The sequence below is a fragment of the Nymphalis io genome, chromosome 8 (assembly GCF_905147045.1).
Source record: "Nymphalis io chromosome 8, ilAglIoxx1.1, whole genome shotgun sequence".
Classification (NCBI taxonomy): domain Eukaryota; kingdom Metazoa; phylum Arthropoda; class Insecta; order Lepidoptera; family Nymphalidae; genus Nymphalis; species Nymphalis io.
Genome location: NC_065895.1, coordinates 11,980,274 through 12,002,701, shown reverse-complemented (window position 1 = coordinate 12,002,701; position 22,428 = coordinate 11,980,274). Strand labels below are relative to the sequence as shown.

Here is a 22,428-nt window from a genome sequence, read left to right as displayed (position 1 = left end):
AAGAGTGATAAAATCAAATCTTACTATGCTATTGATGTTTAGTGTTATTTTTTTCAACTTTTTCGTGTAGATTACGAGTTGTTAAATAATTGAAAAAGGTCTTTTTTTTTAAATTACCAGGTATATACATTGTTATTTTTTAAATCCTTATATTAAGCGTTTAAATTTTTTCAAAGTCTAAATCCAGTAATAGGACCGGCGTAGAAACTTATTTATTTATAAAGTAAAATAAATATAAAAAATGCGCAATATAAATTATAACGCAATAATAATCAAGATTTTTTTTTCACATTTATAGTTATTCAGCGCTATTTTTTTTAAATATCATTGATTTACAGTAAATCATTAAATACAAATAAAAAATAAAAATAGTTACTGCACTAATTAAATATTATAAATATGTACTCATAAATGTGTAATGCATCGTAGATAGTGATTAAAACAGACATTTTATTTGACGACGAAGCGTTATAGCTTTTAATTGTCTGCAATAGATACTACTTACAAAGCCTTATAAAAGTCACAATAGCGATATTAATTCTAGTTTTTAATACACCACATTGTATCACAGGCTCAGCAAGGAGCGTGTTCAAGAGGCTCACTAGTAAAGGCATGGTTTAAAAGAAAATGGCCCAGCCATTGTTCCCTTGAAGTTGTAGGACTCTCGTGGTATGTGTCCTGGGATTTTAATAGCTATTTTTATGTACTGTTTTCATAAGAATTCCTATGCAGAGTTTTCTTTTTGTTCGGAATTTTTTCTTACATTTTACTAGCTAGTTAGTTTAGGAACGCGATATCTGACTGATTATGATCTTGTACAGCTTATGTAAGCTTGACCTATCAATTAGGTATATATAAGACTCAACTGTTCATATTATTTATAAAGTAATTTAATCTACATATAAATAGGCAAAGAAAACACAGTTCATTACCCTCTTCTCCTAGGTTTGTCAACCGATTTTCTTTTGTTTTGTTTGGTAGGCAACAAAATTCATATTACATACATCAAATTTTTAACAATAATTATGGTTAAATTTTGATCTCTGAGTACACTGAGCGAAAAGTATACAGTTTAATCATAAAAGTGACTGCAAACATCTACATGAGAAAGAGCATATTTTTCAAATTTTAAAGAATTGCCTTCTTTTCAAACTTACATTCTTTCGAACTAAGTATGAACTTATTCTAAGAGCTATGAAGCTTCAAATGGAGTTATTAATCTTGAATTCTATCATATCCTAGTAAATTTAGAATATTTTAGAATAAATTTTCAAATTCACATATCTGATAATATTTTTCAGTTATTAATTTAAAAAATGTTTGATCAATATCGTTATATTTTGACACAATGGCTCGACGAAAAAAAAAAATGACGACATTCTCTAGTTCGCTATCGTTACGATAATCATGTCAAATATAATAATTTTTATAAATAAAAAGGCCAAATATATATAAAACCTAATTATCATAATCTATTAACATTCCACAGATAACATATTCCTTAAGACTGCTCCGTTCGATGGTCTACATAATTTTCATGTGTGTGAACGTAATCGGCCCTAAGCATGACCTTTCGCTATTGCGACCCGACCTAATTTAGTAGGAATTTATATTCTGACTTTACATTTAACCATATACAATTATTTCTCATAAAGGGTAAGCTATTTAGTCCAGTAGTTTGATAACAAGGGTACGTGACTTAATACATATATTACAACTTAGATTCCGTATTCGGTAGTCCATTACAATCGATTAGGATTTATAAATGTCGGAAGTCCACCAGCAACCGCTTCACCACTATTAGAAATCTGTGAAAAATTTGACCATAACGAGGCAGACTTGTTTCTTTATAAAAAAACAATAGAACTTCATATCATTTAGATAATTTCCATAATGTAAATTAATTAAAAATTTGAATATTTTTAATGTCATAATTTTCAAAGCCTACGGCATGATTCAATATTGAAACCCTTTTAAATATATTAGAAATTTTCCTACATATGTATCTTACCCTCATTAGGCTCGGTGGCAACCCATCTTCAACCCTGTTCACACGTGACGCAGGTGCCTTGTTATATGATATAAATATTTAAAACAATACACCTTGAACAAGAGTTTTGGATCAAGCGTATGTACACAAAATAAACGAATATGACTAGAAACAAACATTATACTGATTTTTTTTAGAATTTATAAAATTATTATTTTACGTTAACTATAATAATTTCTAATAGATCTCATTATTATCATAATACATTTTAATAATATACAATAATGTTAATTATAATTAATTATGTGTGCGTTGTAATGTTTCATAAACCTTGGTTATTTTTTTTATCGTGTAACAAACAAAATAAATAATACAAAGTGAAGTAAGCCGCAGGTGCGCTGACCCACTTCATAGATGCTAAAAAATGTAAAAACCATACCCCCGTTTTAGGTCGTTTACCTACTTATATATGCGTGGTGATGAGTCAGAATTATAAAGGATTACGGATATGTTTCGAGATATTTAACTATAATATTTCAAGAGTCTTGTTCAAAAACAAAAATGATACATATAAAAGAATAACTGACTGACATATTAACTCACAACCCCTACTACTGGGACTAGCACTATGAAAATTTGCATCTTTTTACCCAGTACGCTAGCACTAAGGAAAGGTTTTTGAAAAAAAAAGCCGTTTATATACAAATCTTTTATTTTTAAAACAGGAGCTATGGAAATGATTAAGTAAAGCTCTAGTTTTTTTTTATTATATTTATAGACAATATTAACTTATTCTTGCGTGTAATCTACTTACATGTGTCGTTTTTAAATCAAACTTCGCATGTTCAATTTGTTTATTACCAAATATTCAAAGTTTCTTTTACCAGGAAAAGTTCAATTCTCCCTTATGAATCGCCGTATCACGAATCGCACTCAATGGTATTGAGCTCATTTTCACCTGTCAAAATAGTCATTACCAAGTTGCGTGTCTTGCGTGTAAGTTTGGCTAAACTTAGTACCGTACAGTTCGGAACATAATATATATTGGAGTGATTAAATAAACATTATGAATTTCAATATTTATAGTTAAATAATTCGACAAAAAGTTATTTGATAGTCTTAGAAACGTAAACCTAATTACGTTATTAACTGTGCTGATTGATTTAAAAGATAAAATTTGTTTAATTTAAGACATATTGAAAAATTAATTATGACTAAGACATTGGACCCAGTCGTAACAATGAAGCGTTGCGCTCAAATTCGATCTTAAAATTGTACTTACATCGCGACCACAAAAGTTACACTTTAAATACCATCGATCTGCCCCCGGCGCGTCTATTTAAATTATTATAATATTATAATTATAATTCATTAATGTTTTTTGTATATTACCACATATATACCATAGTCAATCAACGGCCAATCATCGCCCACTGCTGAACATAGGCCTCTCCCAAGGTGCACCAAAGCTCCCGGTCCTCTGCCTTCCCCATCCATTCGGTGCCCCGCCACCTTCTTAAGGTCACATAAGATATATTTGTTTGCCTTCTTATCATTCATCGCATTTATATTAGTATCAGCACATTTCACTTCATAATAATGTTGTACATTTTTGACGACGATGTTACCAAAATACGTCAGGCGCATTGTACCCTAAAATTTGAAACTAATTGCACATGCTATTCCTCGAAAACCAACCAGCACCGAATGCAATGAGTAATGATCCTAAATTTGGCTTGTCAAGCCGTGTACCCGACATTAGACAGTCAAACTTGTCTCGAATGATGATTATCGTGTTTGGCCGAAGTTTAATTATCAAAATCCACAATTAAAAATATGCTCCCAAGTAAACCTTTAAAAGTACATTTTAATTGTATTTTTTTAAGATAATTGAAATGTAACGAAAAGCATCTGCGAGAGATTCAGTAGTTACAATATTTCAAAATCATAAACAATAAAATTTATACACGATATTTTATTAAGAAATCGTAATTTATAATTATAATCTTAAAGCTTACCAGTTGATCAATTTGACTGTAAAAATTATTAAGAAATAATCATGATTATGACGTGAAAGTCGTGATTGATTTGAAATCAATGACAGGACTTTAATACGTCATAAAGATGACATAATTATCATTCAAGATTCATTATTCAATTTGAATCCGATTGTTATTACAAGTTTATGTAATAATAAATTCATAAGTAAAATTTATATGGTAACTCTGGAGTACTGGAGACCAGTTTAGCTATCCAACATCGTTTTATATTTTTATTCTATACCAATTATAACGTTATGTTTTTTGCGTTACAGTTTAAAAGGACTTTTATAATATATTATAAATATTAAAACCAATTTAACTGATGGTTATATAAGTACATAAATTATTTTCTTAAACGGTACCTATTTAAGTCTACTTTTAGCTCAACGTAAATATATAGTCTTATTTAGATGCAATGCAAGATAATTTTGAAGTAAGCCACAAGTATAAAATTTATAAAAATAAAACTTATAAATATGTATGTCCCTTGAAAATCAAGAACCTATTAAAATGTATAGAGCGTTATAGCTTATATCATTTAAATCCTAAAGCCAGGCTCAGTGAACTAGATTTACGGCGCTCATCTGGTCAAGGGTGAGCGGTAATTTGTCGCGACGGGCGAGGGCGCTGCGTCCGGTGCTGCCAGATTACACACCGTGAGCACCATGTGTGGGGCAGGGTTATAAATACGATTTTGAGACATGAATTATTAGTCCAACTTCCATTTTTATGTAGGATAAAAAAATACATTTATTTTTTTTGCATTTGCATCACCACAAAATTGGCTTTCGTGAAACTCACAAAACATGTCGCAACAGTTCCCGTGATCGATTCTAACTAAAAACATGACCGCCGTGATGAATTTTCGTTACGTTAAACAACGTCAGATATATTCACAAATAGTCAAAACGCAACGCTCCGGTCGATACATTGCCGTGACTGAGGGCCGTAAAACCGTCAGAAAAAAAACGTTCGTTGTAAAAAAAAAACCATTAAATTACATCGTAATAAGCCCACGGACGAACTTCAGTTGATCGAGCCGACAACGCATTTTTTTCTAGATTTTCCACGAGGGAAATACGAAACGTAACCGCGAATTACGTGCGAATGGCTGGTTCGAGAGGTTTAATTAAATAAAATATACATCTCGTCTATGGAGATATGTAAATAGAAAGTTCTAGAAGTTAATTTTTTGTAACAACAATATTATAATCAACTATCAAATCTAGCAAATATGGCTATTTCAAAATGACAATAAGTAATTATTGTTGTATAATCTCTAAATATCAAAATAATTACATTTTTGACTTCAAATAGATTAAAAGGTAATAAAACTAAATGTATTAGTATTTAGTACTTGAAACCTTATACGTAAACTATAATGGGGTCATGCTTAGTTTTAATATCTCAGAAACTCCTGATATGTAAATACATAAAGGGAGAATTTCTTAAAAAATCCTTAAAATTTCTGTGCTACCTAAATTATTTCGATAGGGTTTTAATTCTTCATAAATAAAACTAAATATTAACAATTGAAACATAAAAATTCCAGTCGAATTAATAGTTTGGTGTGAATTAGGGGAAATGATTACGTTTATTAATTTGTAATACTTAATACATTTTATGTTATACTATTGAAATATTGACCCTAAATTAGGAAATAACAACATTATTACGTTTCTATTAAGTCCAAATTAGTTTAATTTTGTAAAAAACATCATTAAAAAAGACAAAATGTAAAATTATAACACGAAAACATTTGTCGATCGACTTATATTTTTTTAAACATTTATCTTCTATATTCAAATACGTATTCTAATGAAATATTTCACAGATAAAGATATCGAGAAGATATTGCATCACGCTCGCAGACTTCCATTCGGAGTTATTGAAAAAGTTCATTCATTCGGTCTCCATCTTGTTCCCATTCGCTCCGTTGAATTTTACCACCTCTGCATTCATCGTGAAAGTATAATGCTCGAATGAGATTTCGCAGCTACTTTGCTATTTTGTGAGAAGTTTTTAAAAATGGCTTTACTTGAACGTACTGTCGACTAACGGTTTTTTCATGCAACTAATTATAAAAAGGAAACATGATGACAGATTATAATTAAAAAGGTAATGAATAAATTATAGCATACATATATTTAAATATATTTAATTATCAAACTATAAAATCAAATTATTTATTTATTTAATAAGCACACTAACAATTTAAATATTACATAATAACACAAACAACATACATATATAAACAATTTCTGATATGTATATCAATTATAAGTGTACATATTCACAGATTAAAGATAGATTAAAGATAATGATTTTTAAAAACAATAACAGGAATTTAAAGTTAAGTATATTAATTAAATCTATTTTAAACATTATTACCCACTATTTTGATGATGAACTAAGGGACTTAAAATGATCGATAAGCTTTTTTTTAAAGTATTGAAATAATAATTTTCTCAAATATTAGATATTTCATAATATAATAACTATTATAAATATTGTTTGAATAAAAACATATCAAGATGTCTAAGGTTTTATAAAGATATTGAAATTTTAAAGTTGCATCAAATATTTGAAGTAAAGTAAATTACTAATTTGATTAAATATTTCTCTTTTAAAGTTTCATGATATCATTTATCACAATTGACAGTACTTCTATAAGAATTGAAGCTATAGACTGTCATCGGTTACCCCATTCCTCTGAATACGGTAATCTCGACTCTGAACGGTGTATTAATAATTAAAGAGGGTGAAATAATTATTCAAGGCTTTTGTTTCAAGAATTATCTCCAGAGCCGATTCTAAAACTCGTTTTCGGAGCCAGAGTGAAAGCGGCTTATTTAAATTCAAAAGATATATATGTGTTTTTAATAGAAGAATTTATGAATTATTATTCTTATAACAATATATATATTTTTAGTGTAATAACAATTAATTAACTAATAAAATTATAAAGTAAGTTATTAAAAATTAATAATAAATGTCAGTGTAATTATACGAAAATATATCCATACTGTGATATATTACTAATAATAAATATAAATTTCTCATCAAAGACAAATATTATGCTTACTACTTAACGAAGTTTTAACGACAAAACTTTAACTACAGGAAATTTACTTGTTAAAATTTCGAACCGTCAATAAAATATACTATACGAACTTTGTTAATAACATTGATTATAACACAGATGTGAGACAAGCGTAATATCGTTTGAGGAAAAGTTATTTACATATCTACTAATACTGTGAATAGAAAGGTATTGTTATTTATTTGATTTGAACAATATATTTTATTTTATTTTTAAAGGTCTAGAGGTACCGATTCAAGTCAGTTTTATAGTATTTATCGAACCTTCAACTTATTTTTCTACTTTTTTTTTAAATAATTCACAGCAACATGCGCAAGGTATTAATTACGTTACAATACTTCGGTATTAACTGGTGACCGGTATTAGTAAAATTATTTTAATTAAATTTTAGCTTGATTTCTAGAAGTATTTCCGATTCTCTTAGCGAAAGTTATTTTTAAATAAAATATGTAGTGGTACTGGAAAAATAGGTCACGTGATGGTAAATAGTCATCACCCATATAGAAATATTAACCAATCCTTACGTCATAGCTGCGTCACCAATCAACCCTTGGAAAAAAAATCCCTTGTGCTTGCAATTACACTTGCTCATGCTTCAAACCGGAACACAACAATATCTGATAACTGGTACCTACCAAGACGGGCTTGTACAAAGCTCTACTATCTATTAAGATCTAGAGTTCCGCACATGCATTGAGACGGGATGTTATATATCTCAGAAATGTTTTACACTACTTAAGTCCCAATCTCAACTGCAAACGGTACATTTAACATAATATATTTTTTGTCCCTTTTATCTTTGTCATATAAATTCTGTCTCGCTTCTATTCAGTATATGCAAATCTTTTCTACGATTATACGGGGCGACTTAAATCCAGTCGTATAAAAGGAAGTGATACAGAACATCAACACCTTTTGTTTCGCTCTACAGCATCGGCTTAACAACTTGGTACAAATGTAGTAAACTTGCGTTATTCTTTGGATTGTGAAAGTCATTAAAGGATTAAAACATTTATTTAAATTGTTGCTAATTCGTTAAGTTTATCTCAAATATGTTTCCGATTTCAAGTTTCGTTATCATTGTTTGCCTATCAGTTGTTCAATAAAAATAATGTTTTTGGACATTTGTAATGACGTCCTTATATTATTTATCAAAAAATAAAATAAACCGACAACAATAATTTCTAAATTTAAAGGGTTATTATGAAAGCTTTTATTAAAAAACTAGACCTTATTAAAATATAACAATATACGTTAACTTCATGATGGCTATTATTAATATATATTCTCATGAAAGGTTATTAGTAAGCATTGTGTCGAATGAAAGTAAGATTTAAAAAAGATATGATAATAGTAATAATAAAATTATTTATTAATATCTATACACATACACATACGCGCATATGTATTATGCTAAGGTCTTTTCTCCTTTTTGCGGAGATGGTTTAAAGCTTACTCCACCACGCTGCTTCGATGAAAGTTGGTTCACGTGGAAAATTTCATCCGCGACATACAGGTTTCTTCACGAGGAATGATGAATTACACAAATTAGGCACATAAAATTCTGTAGTGCTTGACATTCGATTAAGATTCACTTCTCCTAACCGCTGGGCCACGACTCTCTTTACTGACATACACACACACAAATATTGTACATGTATTTAATTAACGATTGTCGTTTGTTACAGGATGGAGGACACGGTGCGCTCGTTGTTACAATACAAAAGCCGCGTGGAAACTTTGAAGCAGGAGAAAGCTTCCTTATCCTCCGCGCTGGAGGTACGTACCATTAAAACCTTAATTCTAATATCACATAATGACAATACATATTTAGTTAAAGCTAAGCAACATTGAAACTTTACTTTCGACATAATATGTTAAACTAGTGTTAGGTAAGTAGGGTAGATGTTGGTTTTGCGGGGAGGGGTTGTGTCCTTCCTCTGGTTTCAAGCTTACTTCATAACAAATTTAATCAAAATTTGTTCAGTGTTCTACCCTGAAAGCGCAACGGACAGATTGTTAATTTCGCATTAATAATATTAGTATACATAACAAAATAATGGTTTCGTTTATCTCGGAAACGGCTCTAACTATTTGGCTCAAAAATTGTATCTAAATAAGATGTTGTTTTTAAAGTTTATATAGTATATAACATTTTTGTAACTAATTATGAGAATCCAATAAAACTTTCTTAATACAATCATCTCTTCAAAAAAGTTCTTAGCCCAGCAGTGTGACATCAACAGGATGTTACTCTACTTTTATCTTTTATACTTCACGTCTAGCATTTATTTATTATGAAATGTAATTTTGGCGCAACTCAGTGCTAGAGTTCGCTTTGTTCACGGACGTTACACAAAGCTTGTTCGGGTAAAATTGAAATTGCGTCTGAACTGCATGTGTAGCACTTACCTGTGAAACAAATTCACTCAAATGCATATTATTTAAGTTTCCTTAATATTCAATATTTTAAATACATGTATTATAAGCATATATGAAAATAAAACGCAAGTATATTTGTTTGCGCTTTTATATGGACATAGTTTTGATTGTTGACTATGTTGACACGTAAAACTAATAAAGTAACGGCCTGTGAATGTCCCACTGCTGGACTAAAACCGCTCTCCATTTGAGCAGAAGGTTTGGAGCTTATTCCTCAATATACGGGTTGATGGATAAACATGTGATACATGCAGGTTTCTTCACCAATTCAGTGGTGTTTGCCTGGGTTTGAACCCGCGATCATCGGTTAAGATTAAAGCGTTTTAACCACTGTGCTATTTGGCTCTTTAGTTAGGGTCGTGAAAAAATACAGAATATAGAATAATATAGTTTTAATACCATCTTCTTTGTTGTAACTCGCCGATCAAAGTCAGAGCAACTGCCAGGTTTTGCCTGTCAATGATATCGATCGTTTCATTAATAAAGCCGCACTTTACCTATAACCATCATAGTCGGTGATTAATTAAGCAATGCTGTGTCTTCTTCTTTCGAATGTCAAATCAATCATGATAGAAAGAGAAATCAGTGTTTAACTAAAAACGCTTTATTTATATTATTAAGGGCGGTGGTTATTACGAGGTAATTATCTTTTTCGATTTCCGTAAATGTTGGGCAATAAGTATTATGCAATATTCTACGCCACTCGGCCATTTAGCCACATTAAAGAGCATTTATCGCGGCACAAGGGGACAGCCGATCATTTTTGGATTATAACTTATAGCTGCCCCTCCAGATAGAGGAATTAATTTACGAAAGTACCGCACCCACACCAGTATTTATAGACCTCCTGTAATTTAAGACTACCCTTCTTGCTGTACGACTTCAGTACCCTGAGGAGGGGGTGAGTGGATCTAATAAGTTTGGTCCATTCATAAACTGGACGTTCTTTGAGGGATTATGAACGACGGAGTGTGTTTGAAAGGGGATGATGTTTTTTGCGTAATTAGTGGCACGGGCCTTTCTTGTTCTAAGTGGTGCTTACCTAATGTTTGCATGGTGACAAACCAGATTAATAAGTCTGCTAAAATTGAGTGGTACTTCACTATGCTTTAATTTCACCCTATTTTTAGCACAACTGCACTTTCATTTTGTTTTCAAATTAATAAACTGTTCTATGAAAAAATAACTTTGCAGAACATTTCGCATATAGATCGTGAAATACAAACTGTTAAATTAATTTCTATTGCATTATTTAGATGATTATTAATTTATAGTAATCGTTCTTTATTTAAATAAAAAAGTTACATATATTATTATTAAATATGTATATTTCTGTTCAATTCGACAAATAATTTTTGAAAATCAAGATAAGAATATCAAATATTGGACTTCCATTCAAAATGTCTCCCCTGAATGTCTGACAATTTGAAAATGTTTAGAGCTGATATTAAAAATAGGGGCATGTATATAATAAAAGGCTGAGAGAATCGTCTAAGTGACGGGAAATGGAAAAATCAAAAATTCGCATTCAAATTCACAGATAAACGCGATGTTCCGAGGGGATCCACGGAGCAACAATACCGAACGTCCGTTGTGAATGTCGTAACGATACTGATGGTTTCAACATGCTTCACTTTTGGAAACCGATATTGTAAATAAAATAAAATGGTGTGTGTCGTGGTACTCACGAGAATTTATGTGTAAGCATGTGAGCTCATGTACCGATCTCACGCATTAACGCACTTACAATAATAAATATTACGTTGACGTCACTTGACGTTCGAAATCTTACGCTGACGCCATCTGACGCTCGGACTCTCAGCTAGCGAACGTATACCGAGCGATGTTTACAAATAAAAAATTATTCAACTGCGATATTATTAACTACTGTGGGATTATATAAGAAATCACTTCATTACTCACCAGTGAAATGTTGACAACCGACTCATGGCGACATACTATTTTGATGCGTATATTGTTGAAATGTTATAATTATTATGGTCAATGTCGCATATCATCTCTGACATTTCACGACCGTGTTCTGCAATGAAATTCGAGTTTACTTTTACAGAATTGCCCTATTGTTCGCTAAGTTCATTTAAGCCCAAACATTGCTAGGCGTTCCGTAAACTGTTACGTTATTGGCGCTTCAAAAAACCAGAATTACGAGCAAGCTCTAAATACCACGAACAAACACTCCAGTGTATATATACACATATTGCAATCTGATGTTCACGACATTAAATTTAATATACATATTTCATGAAGCTATTTTGTTTTAAAAAAATAAGAACAAATATCTAGAGATTTTTCAGTGAGGCCCTTATTTGATATAAAATACACTTCATTCTTAAAGATAAATGAAATATAATATTTTCACTTAATCTTAAACTTAGTAATAACTCTTTATCACCGATCATATTATATTTGTTAATAATATACAGTTGGATTTATATATATAGATACCACTCATCACGATCGACTTGAAACGCATCCTATCAAAAATGCATTTTTCTTATCTACCCGTCCGAATCCGGGATTACGATTAAAATCCACGAAAATTGAATAAGTTTCATATTCAAGATAACATCGTGTATGACATTTCTCTTCTTTTAAGGAGTATTATAAACAAATATTAAGCATATGCAAAATCAGAGGAGCTTTGCCCGAGTTTGAACTCGCAATGTTCGGTTAAAACGACGTGACAGGTTCTAACCACTGTGCTCTATTTGGCTTCGTTTAACAATTATCAATAATAATAATAACATCCTGGGACATTATTCACACACGGCCATATGATCCCAAACTAAGCAGAGCTTGTACTATGGAAACCAGACAACTGATATACTACATATACTACTTTTCTTTTGTCAATACATACTTATAGATAATTACACCCAGACTCAGGACAAACAAACATATTCATGCACAGAAATGTCTGTCCTGGGTGGGAATCGAACCCACAACCTTCGGCGTGAAAGGCAAGTATCTACCAACCGCGCCAAACGACTCGCCATAAACTAACCAATCTACGAACTTTCTGAATAACTCAATTAAAAGCCTAAAGAAAAATATAAGCAATACAAATATGAATATCAATGTTTAGTACTGTACGTCTCGTCTGCCAATCTGAAGAAAATTCCAAGACTCAGACATTGCAGCTAATATTCTCAGACCAAACTTGGGTAAAGTTTTTATATAATGTACCATTCAAACATGTACATGAAGGGGAACGGACAAACAGTCCAGTTTAATGAAATATTTTGAATATTTGTATTTGATTCCTGCCTTGAATACGACCACTTATAAAACATCTGCGTCTCATATTGTTGCCTTATGGTTGGTAGATCATTTTACGATGGACGAATTTTACAACCGGGTTCCTCGGTGAATTTTTAATTTGGCAGCTTAGGGAATATTTGGGGAACAATTTGAGACTTAATATTTCATAATGTTGAAGGTTCGGATTTGCGGAATGGAAAGTTTTTTATGTAATATTTAGACAGAATTTCCCTTATTCTTGTTTTTTTTTAATAATGGCACAACCATAGCAAAGGTATGAAATCATATTTTTAATAAAACAAATATTGTATTTAATTAAATAATTATTATTTAATATATTTGATAGACAATTGGACTGGGGCATTAATAAAATATGTTATCACGTTTATAAAACACGTTTAAAATCAATTTATGTTGTTAAAAATACATCCATTACAATCTAAATACTGCTTTAAATAAATTACAACAGAAGATAGACACTCGAAAAAAACTAAAAGCCATTGCCAACTAACTGATGTAAAAAGATTGCACTTATTACCATCTGCCAGTACTCTACGTCAATACCCACTCGATGCTTCGAGTTAAACTGTTACGAGTGACTACGAAATAAAAAATACGACCACACACGCACACTATTGACATGAACACACACATATGAAGTGAATCACTATACAGCGATACACTACAAAAGTGAAAATAATAGTATGTTATTTTTAAATGTGTGTGTAACTAATCATTTTAAGAGCAGAGGTTGCCTCAGCCCAACAGTGGGACATGAATGTTATGTTTTTGTAACAAAAAGACAATATAAGACAAAGACATATTTGGATGAGCAACTATTAATATTATAGACTTACGTACTTACAAAGGTAGTTTAGCGGGTGATTAGTGAAACAATGCTGTCTCCTTCTTTCGAATGTCAAATCAATAATGATAGAACGAGATAAATCAATGTTAAACTAAACAGTCGCTAAGTTTATGAGTAAAGTTTATTAATATCAGTTAATTAGTGTACAATTATTATTACAAAACGCCACTATGCCATCTAATTTGACAATAGATAATAATAGCAAATTTCCTATTCTGTGAATATAGAACCTTTTTTTATAATGTCACGCACACATACAAACCGACTATAACCAGTGTAAGGACATTAAAATGGCGGAAAGCGGGAAATCGGCTATGCACAATGACTGGGGTTTCCCGGTTTAAAAGGCTCCCTCCGCTAAACAATAATTCAGCTTCACCCTTCCGAAGTGCAAGGGCGCAGTAACAGAGGGCACGCCGATAGTGCTGCGACATATACCTATATTTTAGACTTTTTATTTTTACAAAATGTTTTTTTTTTTTCTATAATTTTAAAAATACACTTTATGTAATAAGTATATATATACATACAAAGTTTATTTGTATTGCGGTGAAACGTGTTTAGGAAATTTTACTTAAATTGGAATCATTTCATAAAAAAAAATGTATTTTAAAGCCTATTTTAATTTTTTATCCATTATTCATAAGTATAAGGAATAAGCTCCAAACCTTCTCCTCAAAAGGGAAAGGAGGCCTTAGCCCAGCAGTGGGACATTAACAGGCTGTTACTGTATTCATATCAATCAATCAATCAATCAACAGCCAATCGTTGTCCACTGCTGAACATAGGCCTCTCCCAACTGTATTCATAAGTCTCATATAAACATGAATGATGGCATTTTATGAGCGATGTAGGATAAATAATACTTCAATTGTATTTAATTGTTTTCTATGTAACTTGATTGTTGTTAAAGAGTAACTACTGAGTTTCTTGCCGGTTCTTTTAGATAGATTCTACATTCCGAACCGGTAGGAACTTTCAATTTAATTTAACTTAAAGTACTCGTAAGAGCCAATCGAATAAAGTATATTACAATTCGATTTGATAACATTACGTCATATACAAATCGATACAGACATTTAAACAAAAAATAATATTTATCGATATTAACATATCGCATCACTAGCACCGGTCACAGTAGGGGTGCATCATTTTATCAAAGCCCCGCCGCGCATCTCAAATTTACACTCGCGCTCTAATTGTGTTTGGCTCGTGTTTGCTCGTTATTTGTAAACGGATGTTTGGAGATTAAGTACTAGGTTACTTAAAGCACGGAGCCGTAAGATTTTATAACGTTGAACTATAAATATCGATCCCAATAAAACGTAATTTTTATCGACACATTTTTAAATTTATATTTTTTAAAACACCTCTAAAAAATATAGGAGCAAATGTCAATGAACTATTTTCTCTTTGCCTATTTATATATAGAAGAATATAAGCATCCGAGATATATCTAACATCTCTTGAGTGTTTATATATATATATATATATATATATATATATATATATATATATATAAATGTATATGTTTGTATTTGTAAAGTACTATGTTTAATAATTAATTAAGCATATCAGTAACAGCCTGTGAATAATAAATCTGGGCTGGGCTAAGGCCTCCTCTCCCTTTTTGAGGAGATGGTTTTGGAGCTTATTCTACCACGCTTCTCCAGTGCGGTTTGGTGGAATACACATGTGGCAGAATTTCAGTGAAATTCGACACATGCAGATTTCCTCACGATGTTTTCCTTCACCGACAAGCACGAGATGTATTATAATAACAAATTAAGCACATGAAGATTCAGTGGTGCTTGCCCGGGTTTGAACCGACGATCATCGGTTAAGATTCACGCGTTCTTACCATTGGGCCATCTCGGCTTATTAAGCATATACCTAACGGAAACATTAAGTTTGTTATATTAATAAAAATGCAACGTTTATATTCAAAGTAATAGTTAATATATCTTACACTGGCCGAATTCTACTAATCTAAAACGATTACGTTCCCGATTTAATTCCAATCCAACTTTGTCTAAGCCATATTTATTCGGATCGGAATCGAACTGAAATTCCTGCTTCCCCCTTCCTTCATAAGTCTACGCGTGCTGGCTCTCGATGTCACCGCCTAACTGTGACATCAATTCCATCGCGCACAAAGAAATTTGGCAACTCCTTTCTTTGTGGCACTTCCAAAAAATGGTATTCCTTACCATCTTACGTGTTCCCCTCCTCTTCCAACCCGGGTTCCTTCAAACGAGGCGTGAAGAGGCATCTTGCAGGTCGGTAAAGCGAAGGTGGCTAGTGCAGAACATTCTTCCCGACTGTACTGGCCGTCGTCGCGTTTGGATTCTACTACCACTTACCATCAGGTGGAGTAGAATCATTTGCCCTCCCGCCAAATATAAAAAAAAAAATATGTTGACATATACCGTTTTGTCAAAACCAAACTTAATTGTTAACTTTTATGCCAATAGTCGATTATTGAATTAAAGAATAGAAAAACGGATTAACGGCAACGATTCCGCTTCGATTCGATTGCGATAGTGTCAATTTGTTAGCACAATCTTCCTATCAAATTCTATTAAAAAATGGTAAAAAATAAATTCACAATTCAGACAATAGTACATATCTTTTTATCCCACACTCGTATAGCGAACAAGCAAAAACCTACCCGAACTTTAACTGCACGGTTATAACGAAATAACTAAAATTGCACACGTGACACACAACGTACAACTTGATACCGTGTTGCTATACGACACTTATTGTCTGAATTTTGTTGCACCGAAAACGCTTTTGAAATTCCTGAATTCCTCACGACTAGACGGTAAAATTCCGAATTGAAACATTGGATGGTATGTTAGGACGGTGTCTGACCGTCCACTATTGTTACCGAATTTAGCGAAGCAATTGTTTTTTAACAAAACTATACTTAAGCTGTTATATATAAATATCGCAATGAAAACAGCGCTGTTTATGATAAAGGTCTTCCGGATTGGAAGTTTGTTACAATAACATACTTTATTGTTTATGAAAGGAAATCTATACATACAATAATAACTTCAACTAAGATAAGGCTTTTAAATTATATATTTTTATTATTAATAATATATATTTAATACACCACTATTTCTCATCTTAGCTCATCAAAGAGTTACTTAAAAATAACTGAAAATAAATTCAACGTCACTGACATTGTCCAGGGCGAGTTAATGAAAACGTGATATAACTTATTCAAATCGATGTAACAATTAAACTTATAATCATGACTGACTTAAAATAAAAGCATCGCAACGTTTCTCAATCAGTGGAGAGTAGCCCTAAATCCAGCTAGAATTGTCTGCATTGTAAACTGCGAACGGCGCTTTTTGCGAGAGGAGACGAACAGCGGCATCTTCATAATTGAGTTACCGCATCTCCCGGACTGGGGCTCGAGGTACTAACGAAACCAATTAGCATGGGTGCATAGGACCAGGCGACACGGTGCACGGCCACGGTGGTCAGTGTATCAATTAAAATGAACTTCATTCAACTAGCTCTAGCTCTTACAATAATTCGAATAAATGCGAAAGTGAGTTTGTTTGTTTGTTTGTTACGCTTTCACGTCTTAACTACTCAATTCATCATGAAATTTGGCATACACATCGCAGTGGTACAGAGAACATGGGGTGTCCTAACCTAATCTAATACCTGCCCTCCTACTCTCTCCTCTCTACACGCGGGCTAGTTAAGAATGTAGGTGATGATAGTTAAGAATGACATGATTACTTGCCAAGTTTTGTTGAAATTTAAGTTTACTCTGCTTCTTAGGGCTTCGATATATTTATTAATATAATACGAAAATATAATCTTTAGACCCAACAATAATAATATTGACATGAATTTAAACATAAATATCGTTAAGCAATATAACAAGCGTACAATGGAACTTGGTTCAGTGGCTATTATACCAGGCTAACGGCTCGTCGGGGTAAGATTTATGCAACTATTGATGCATACAGGAGCGCCATTGTGACTAATGAATCAATTATTGCAACTAATAATTAACGGATCCGATGAAAACAATATCTATTGAATTTAAATTGTATCCAATAAATGGTGCTCTTTCAAGAATATTTATTTTGTACTTATAATTGACGAGCCGGTTGGTTAGGTTGGTTGGCTTGCCTTTCACGCCGAAGGGTTCGATCCAAACCCAGGAGAGACATTTGTGTGCATGAACATGTCTGTTTGTCTTGAATCTGAGTGTAATTATTTATATGAATATGTATTTACAAAAGAAAAGTAGTATATGTAGTATATCAGTTGTCTGGTTTCCATAGTACAAGCTCTGCTTAGTTTGGGATCAGATGGCTGTGTGTGAATATTATTGTTATTATTATTATTTTATATTATGTATTCGATTTACTTGTAATCTCGAATATATTTATACATATAAAGCTTAGGAATGCGATTATAACAATCTTTTTATTATTAATAACAAGTAAGACAGAAGAATGATTAATTAATCAAAAATAAGATAGACTCCGTCGGTTGATTATTTATAAAATAAATAAATTAAATATATTATTAATAAATTTAATAATAAATTATTTACTAAAATTATTTAAAATATATAAAACTGTAAAATATCTTACAAAAACATATTGCCCTATACATATAGACAAGGTACAGTCTACAAAATAAGTCAATCAATTTCGGTTGACATTTAACTGATTGCAAACTGAATTAAAAAAAGTTTTATAGCAAAGCTTGGAGATGTACAAAAACACTGAATCGGACGTTCGGCCCCTCTACACGGGTCACTAAGCAAAGGTAATCACTACAGCGAGCCATGATTAATAGTATCTATGTGTGTATATTTGAAAATCCATTTTTTGAAATTATATTTGAAAAGCCATTTTTTAAAGCAAGGTTTCGTAATTTGGGGTCCATGCTGTTGACCATTGAAAGTTATTTCGTCTGGAGCCAATCCTTGGTCATGTTTAACATAAAAAATACATTATCATCGATACTGAACCAAAGCGTAAAATTCCAACTCATATATATATCCTTTATAGGATAATAGTGAGTGCCTCTAATTCTTGCAAGATTGAACTGAAACAAACTAAAAAACATTGTAAGTTAAATAAAAAAAAGCTTACAATAATACAACCAAATTGATTTCAAAAGAAAATTGCTAAATCTGCATAAACTTGTATTAAAATCGTTATGAATCTCAATGAAAATTATACTTAAATATCTTACAATAAGAAATAAAATAATACCAAAATTAAAAATATAAATTATACAGCAACAAAACTAATACCATTATTATTAAATAAATTAATTAAAATAAATTACAATTTAAATGTATATCTATGGTCCTACCCACAAACAAGCATGTCGGCCCTAAGGTTTTTTTTATGGTGATTACTTAACTATCCGCCATGGGCGCTGCATGTTCCTTTACATAATTTAACCGTTAACGCAGTCATGATAGTTGATATAAGACTTCCGAGTGCGAGCCACTGATATATGTTATTACCATGTCATCCAAGTACAAACTAAAACATTTCGCCACTTGAAACGAACTTTGAGTCAATTGAAATGTTTTCCACGATGTTTCTTACAAGATACAGAACGCGTGATAAAAAAAAATCTGCTTTATGATTGTTTTATAGTTCGAATCAAATTTGAATTTTAAAACGCTCCAAAAAGTCAAGACAGAGAAGCGAGGTTAGAATATTAACCAAATAAGTAATATTTGGTTACGATAATATTAATAATATTCTGGGACACTATTCATACACGGCCTTCTGATCCCAAACGAAGCAGAGCTTGTACTATGGAATTCAGACAAGTGATATACTATATATACTACTTTTCTTTTGTAAAAACATACTTATATAGATAATTACACCCAGACTCAGGACAAACAGACATGTTTATGCACACAAATGTCTGTCCTGGGTGGGAATCGAACCCAAAACCGTCGGCGTAAAAGGCAAGTATCTACCAACTACGCCAACCAGCCCGTCACGATACTATAGTTTTCATGCCTAACTTGTTTATAATTCATCTCGTGTTTCTCTTTGAAGCAAAACATCGTGAGAAACCTGCATCGCATGAAATACTGGCACAAACAGAAGAGGCGGCTTTTGTCCGGCAGTGGAAAATTTACGGATAGTCACCACAGACAGCCATGTTACAATTTTATTATATAATGGTGTATATTATAGACGTTATAGCCATGAAATTTAATAATACGGCATGTGTTGATAGTGAACTATCACCATGACGATACGCCCCGTCATTAATGACATGAATTGCAAGTTTTAGCGTATTTTTATTACAATTTTGTCGAGCCGGTTGGCGTGGTTGTCTTAGTGTTTAATTACGATATTAAAACTACGAACTCAATTTCATAAATAAACGCAATTTATGTTGAAAACGACACGACGACATTTTCTTATAAATTGGACGGCTTATTTATCCAAATTAATTAAGAACTACGATGGAGACGCGGAGACGGAATCGTTTGAGTCTTTGATGGAAAAGCCATTTCGTAGCCGATACAGTTTAATTGCTTCGCCACGGAACATCTGCGGCTTACATCGGCTACACCTTCTTTATACTTAATAATAAAATTATTCATTACAAGCGAAAGTGGTTACGAATCAAATTAGGGACGTGAAATATTTCTCTATGAAAAGCTTAATTAATACTTAATATATATACTTTATTTTTCACAAACACAAAAAATATATATGTTTTACAACGGGCGGACTTATGGCTAATTAGCCATCTGTTCAAGATTAAATGACATTATGCTGAATATTATTTAATTTATCTTCTCGTCAATAGATGGCGTTAGATGTATTTTACATCGCGCTATAACAATGTTTTTTTGAAAGTACTAAATAAGTTTTAAGTTTATAATGAGACAGCTCAATTACACTAGCTGACCAGCAGTACATACCTGGTTGTTTTATTTTAAAGTCTCACAGTACCAATACTACCGGGTAACCCCAAACACCATCTATTTCAGACAACCCAATTTATATAAAAATATTAAGTCACTAATACCCTTAATACATATGTAAGAAATAATACATATATTACTATAATACACTAAGAAATATTTTAAGATAACAAAGTCTTACTATACAATATATTATGTACAATGAAATTAACTAAATCGTCGTAATCACATAGTCACAGTAGTAATGTCTAATTAAATATTTTTACTCATTCATTTTTAATTAGGAATGATAAAATTGTATAACCTTCTACAATTGTTTCGTTACAATATTTATATATAATATATCTGGCACAGCATTGTAATACCTTAACTTAAATCTGAAATTATTTTACATTCGTTCATGTAGCGAAAAATACAATAAAACTTTGTAATTTGTTTTTTTTTGCTTTATGTTTTTAACACATTAATAATTCCTATATTTTAGTTTCCTTATTAAGGCAGAATTATTGCAGACTGTTAGAATACTATGTCATAAAAATATAAAACAGTAATTTTATCGTTAATAATTTCAAATAAAATATTAATTAAGCTTTTTACAGAGCAATATTAATTTATTATATCATTTTTTTATATGTATGACCATACTTGACATTGGCAGAATAATTTGTGCTCATGCTATAACTGAAAAAAAAACAAAAAGCTTTAATTCAAATTGAAAATAATAAAAATTATAAGCTAATGAAATGCGTTGAAACATAATTTTGTAAATAACAAAATATTTACTTCGTTTATATAAAATTTTGAAATGAAGGTTACTTAAAAATTCATTAAAATACTAATTAAATATATTTTTAAATAGGAAATGGAAATAATCAAAATATTTTAATATTATTTTCTTGACGACTATGCCTCTGTTAGTTCATTAAAAAGAAAGACAAAAGCGTAAAATTACGGAGGACACATCGAACAATGGAATATTTCGGAGTGCCCGCACCTGTACGAAATTAAATGCACATTTTACCTATTGATACTTCCCTACCAACCGTATCAACCGCGTGTTTTTACAGACAGACGTACAAACAGATTCATACCCCTTTGTCTCCCCCCTTGATGACTAATGAAAACCTCTTGCACGAGCTCACTTTCAAATCTTTCGAACAATTTGAACTCTAGCACTTCGAGTTACCTACGTAAATGGAATGATGTTTTTAAACGAGTATTTACAGCCAACGATACGGGACCTCTATGGTTTAGGTGTCCAGTTTACACTTTTAATTGGGAAGGACAAATAGGTGGTTCAATTTAAAATGGTTTGTTTAATTTTCATTCGGTCTATGGCTCGCTTAATTAAGAGTGCGAATGATAGGCCCTTTTCAGTGTATTTTTAAACACGAAAAACGGTTTGACGTCCGCCCGGCAGTGATGGATAGCTTTTGTGTAATATCTTGATGGAAATGTTTGAATTAGACATTTTTTTTTTCAAAATGAAGTAAGAATGATGACAATAAGAGTGAAGATGCGACGTGACAAAAATAGAGAGATTTATGAATATAACAAATGATTCTTTTAATGCTTTTAATTGAATTTCTTGTCATTGTGTAAAAAAAATCTTATTTATATAATTTACAAAATATTACCGAAACACGTGAGGTAAACAAAATATTTTTGTAAATTTGAATCAAATCCCATCAAGAAAAGCAAAAACTTTTTTCAAAATACACTGGAACATTCCGATGT

At 31.5% G+C, this 22,428-nt stretch overlaps 1 protein-coding gene across 4 annotated transcripts in view; it reads left to right on the top strand.

Moving 5' to 3' along the window:
* The window catches only part of LOC126769937 (uncharacterized), a 411,147-nt gene that overhangs the window by 377,073 nt on the left and 11,646 nt on the right, over positions 1–22,428 (top strand). For all 4 annotated transcript variants that reach the window (XM_050488952.1, XM_050488950.1, XM_050488949.1 and 1 more), the window contains one exon: positions 8,824–8,914. In XM_050488952.1, the coding sequence (XP_050344909.1) occupies positions 8,824–8,914 (91 nt within the window). The remainder of the gene's footprint in view (positions 1–8,823; positions 8,915–22,428) is intronic.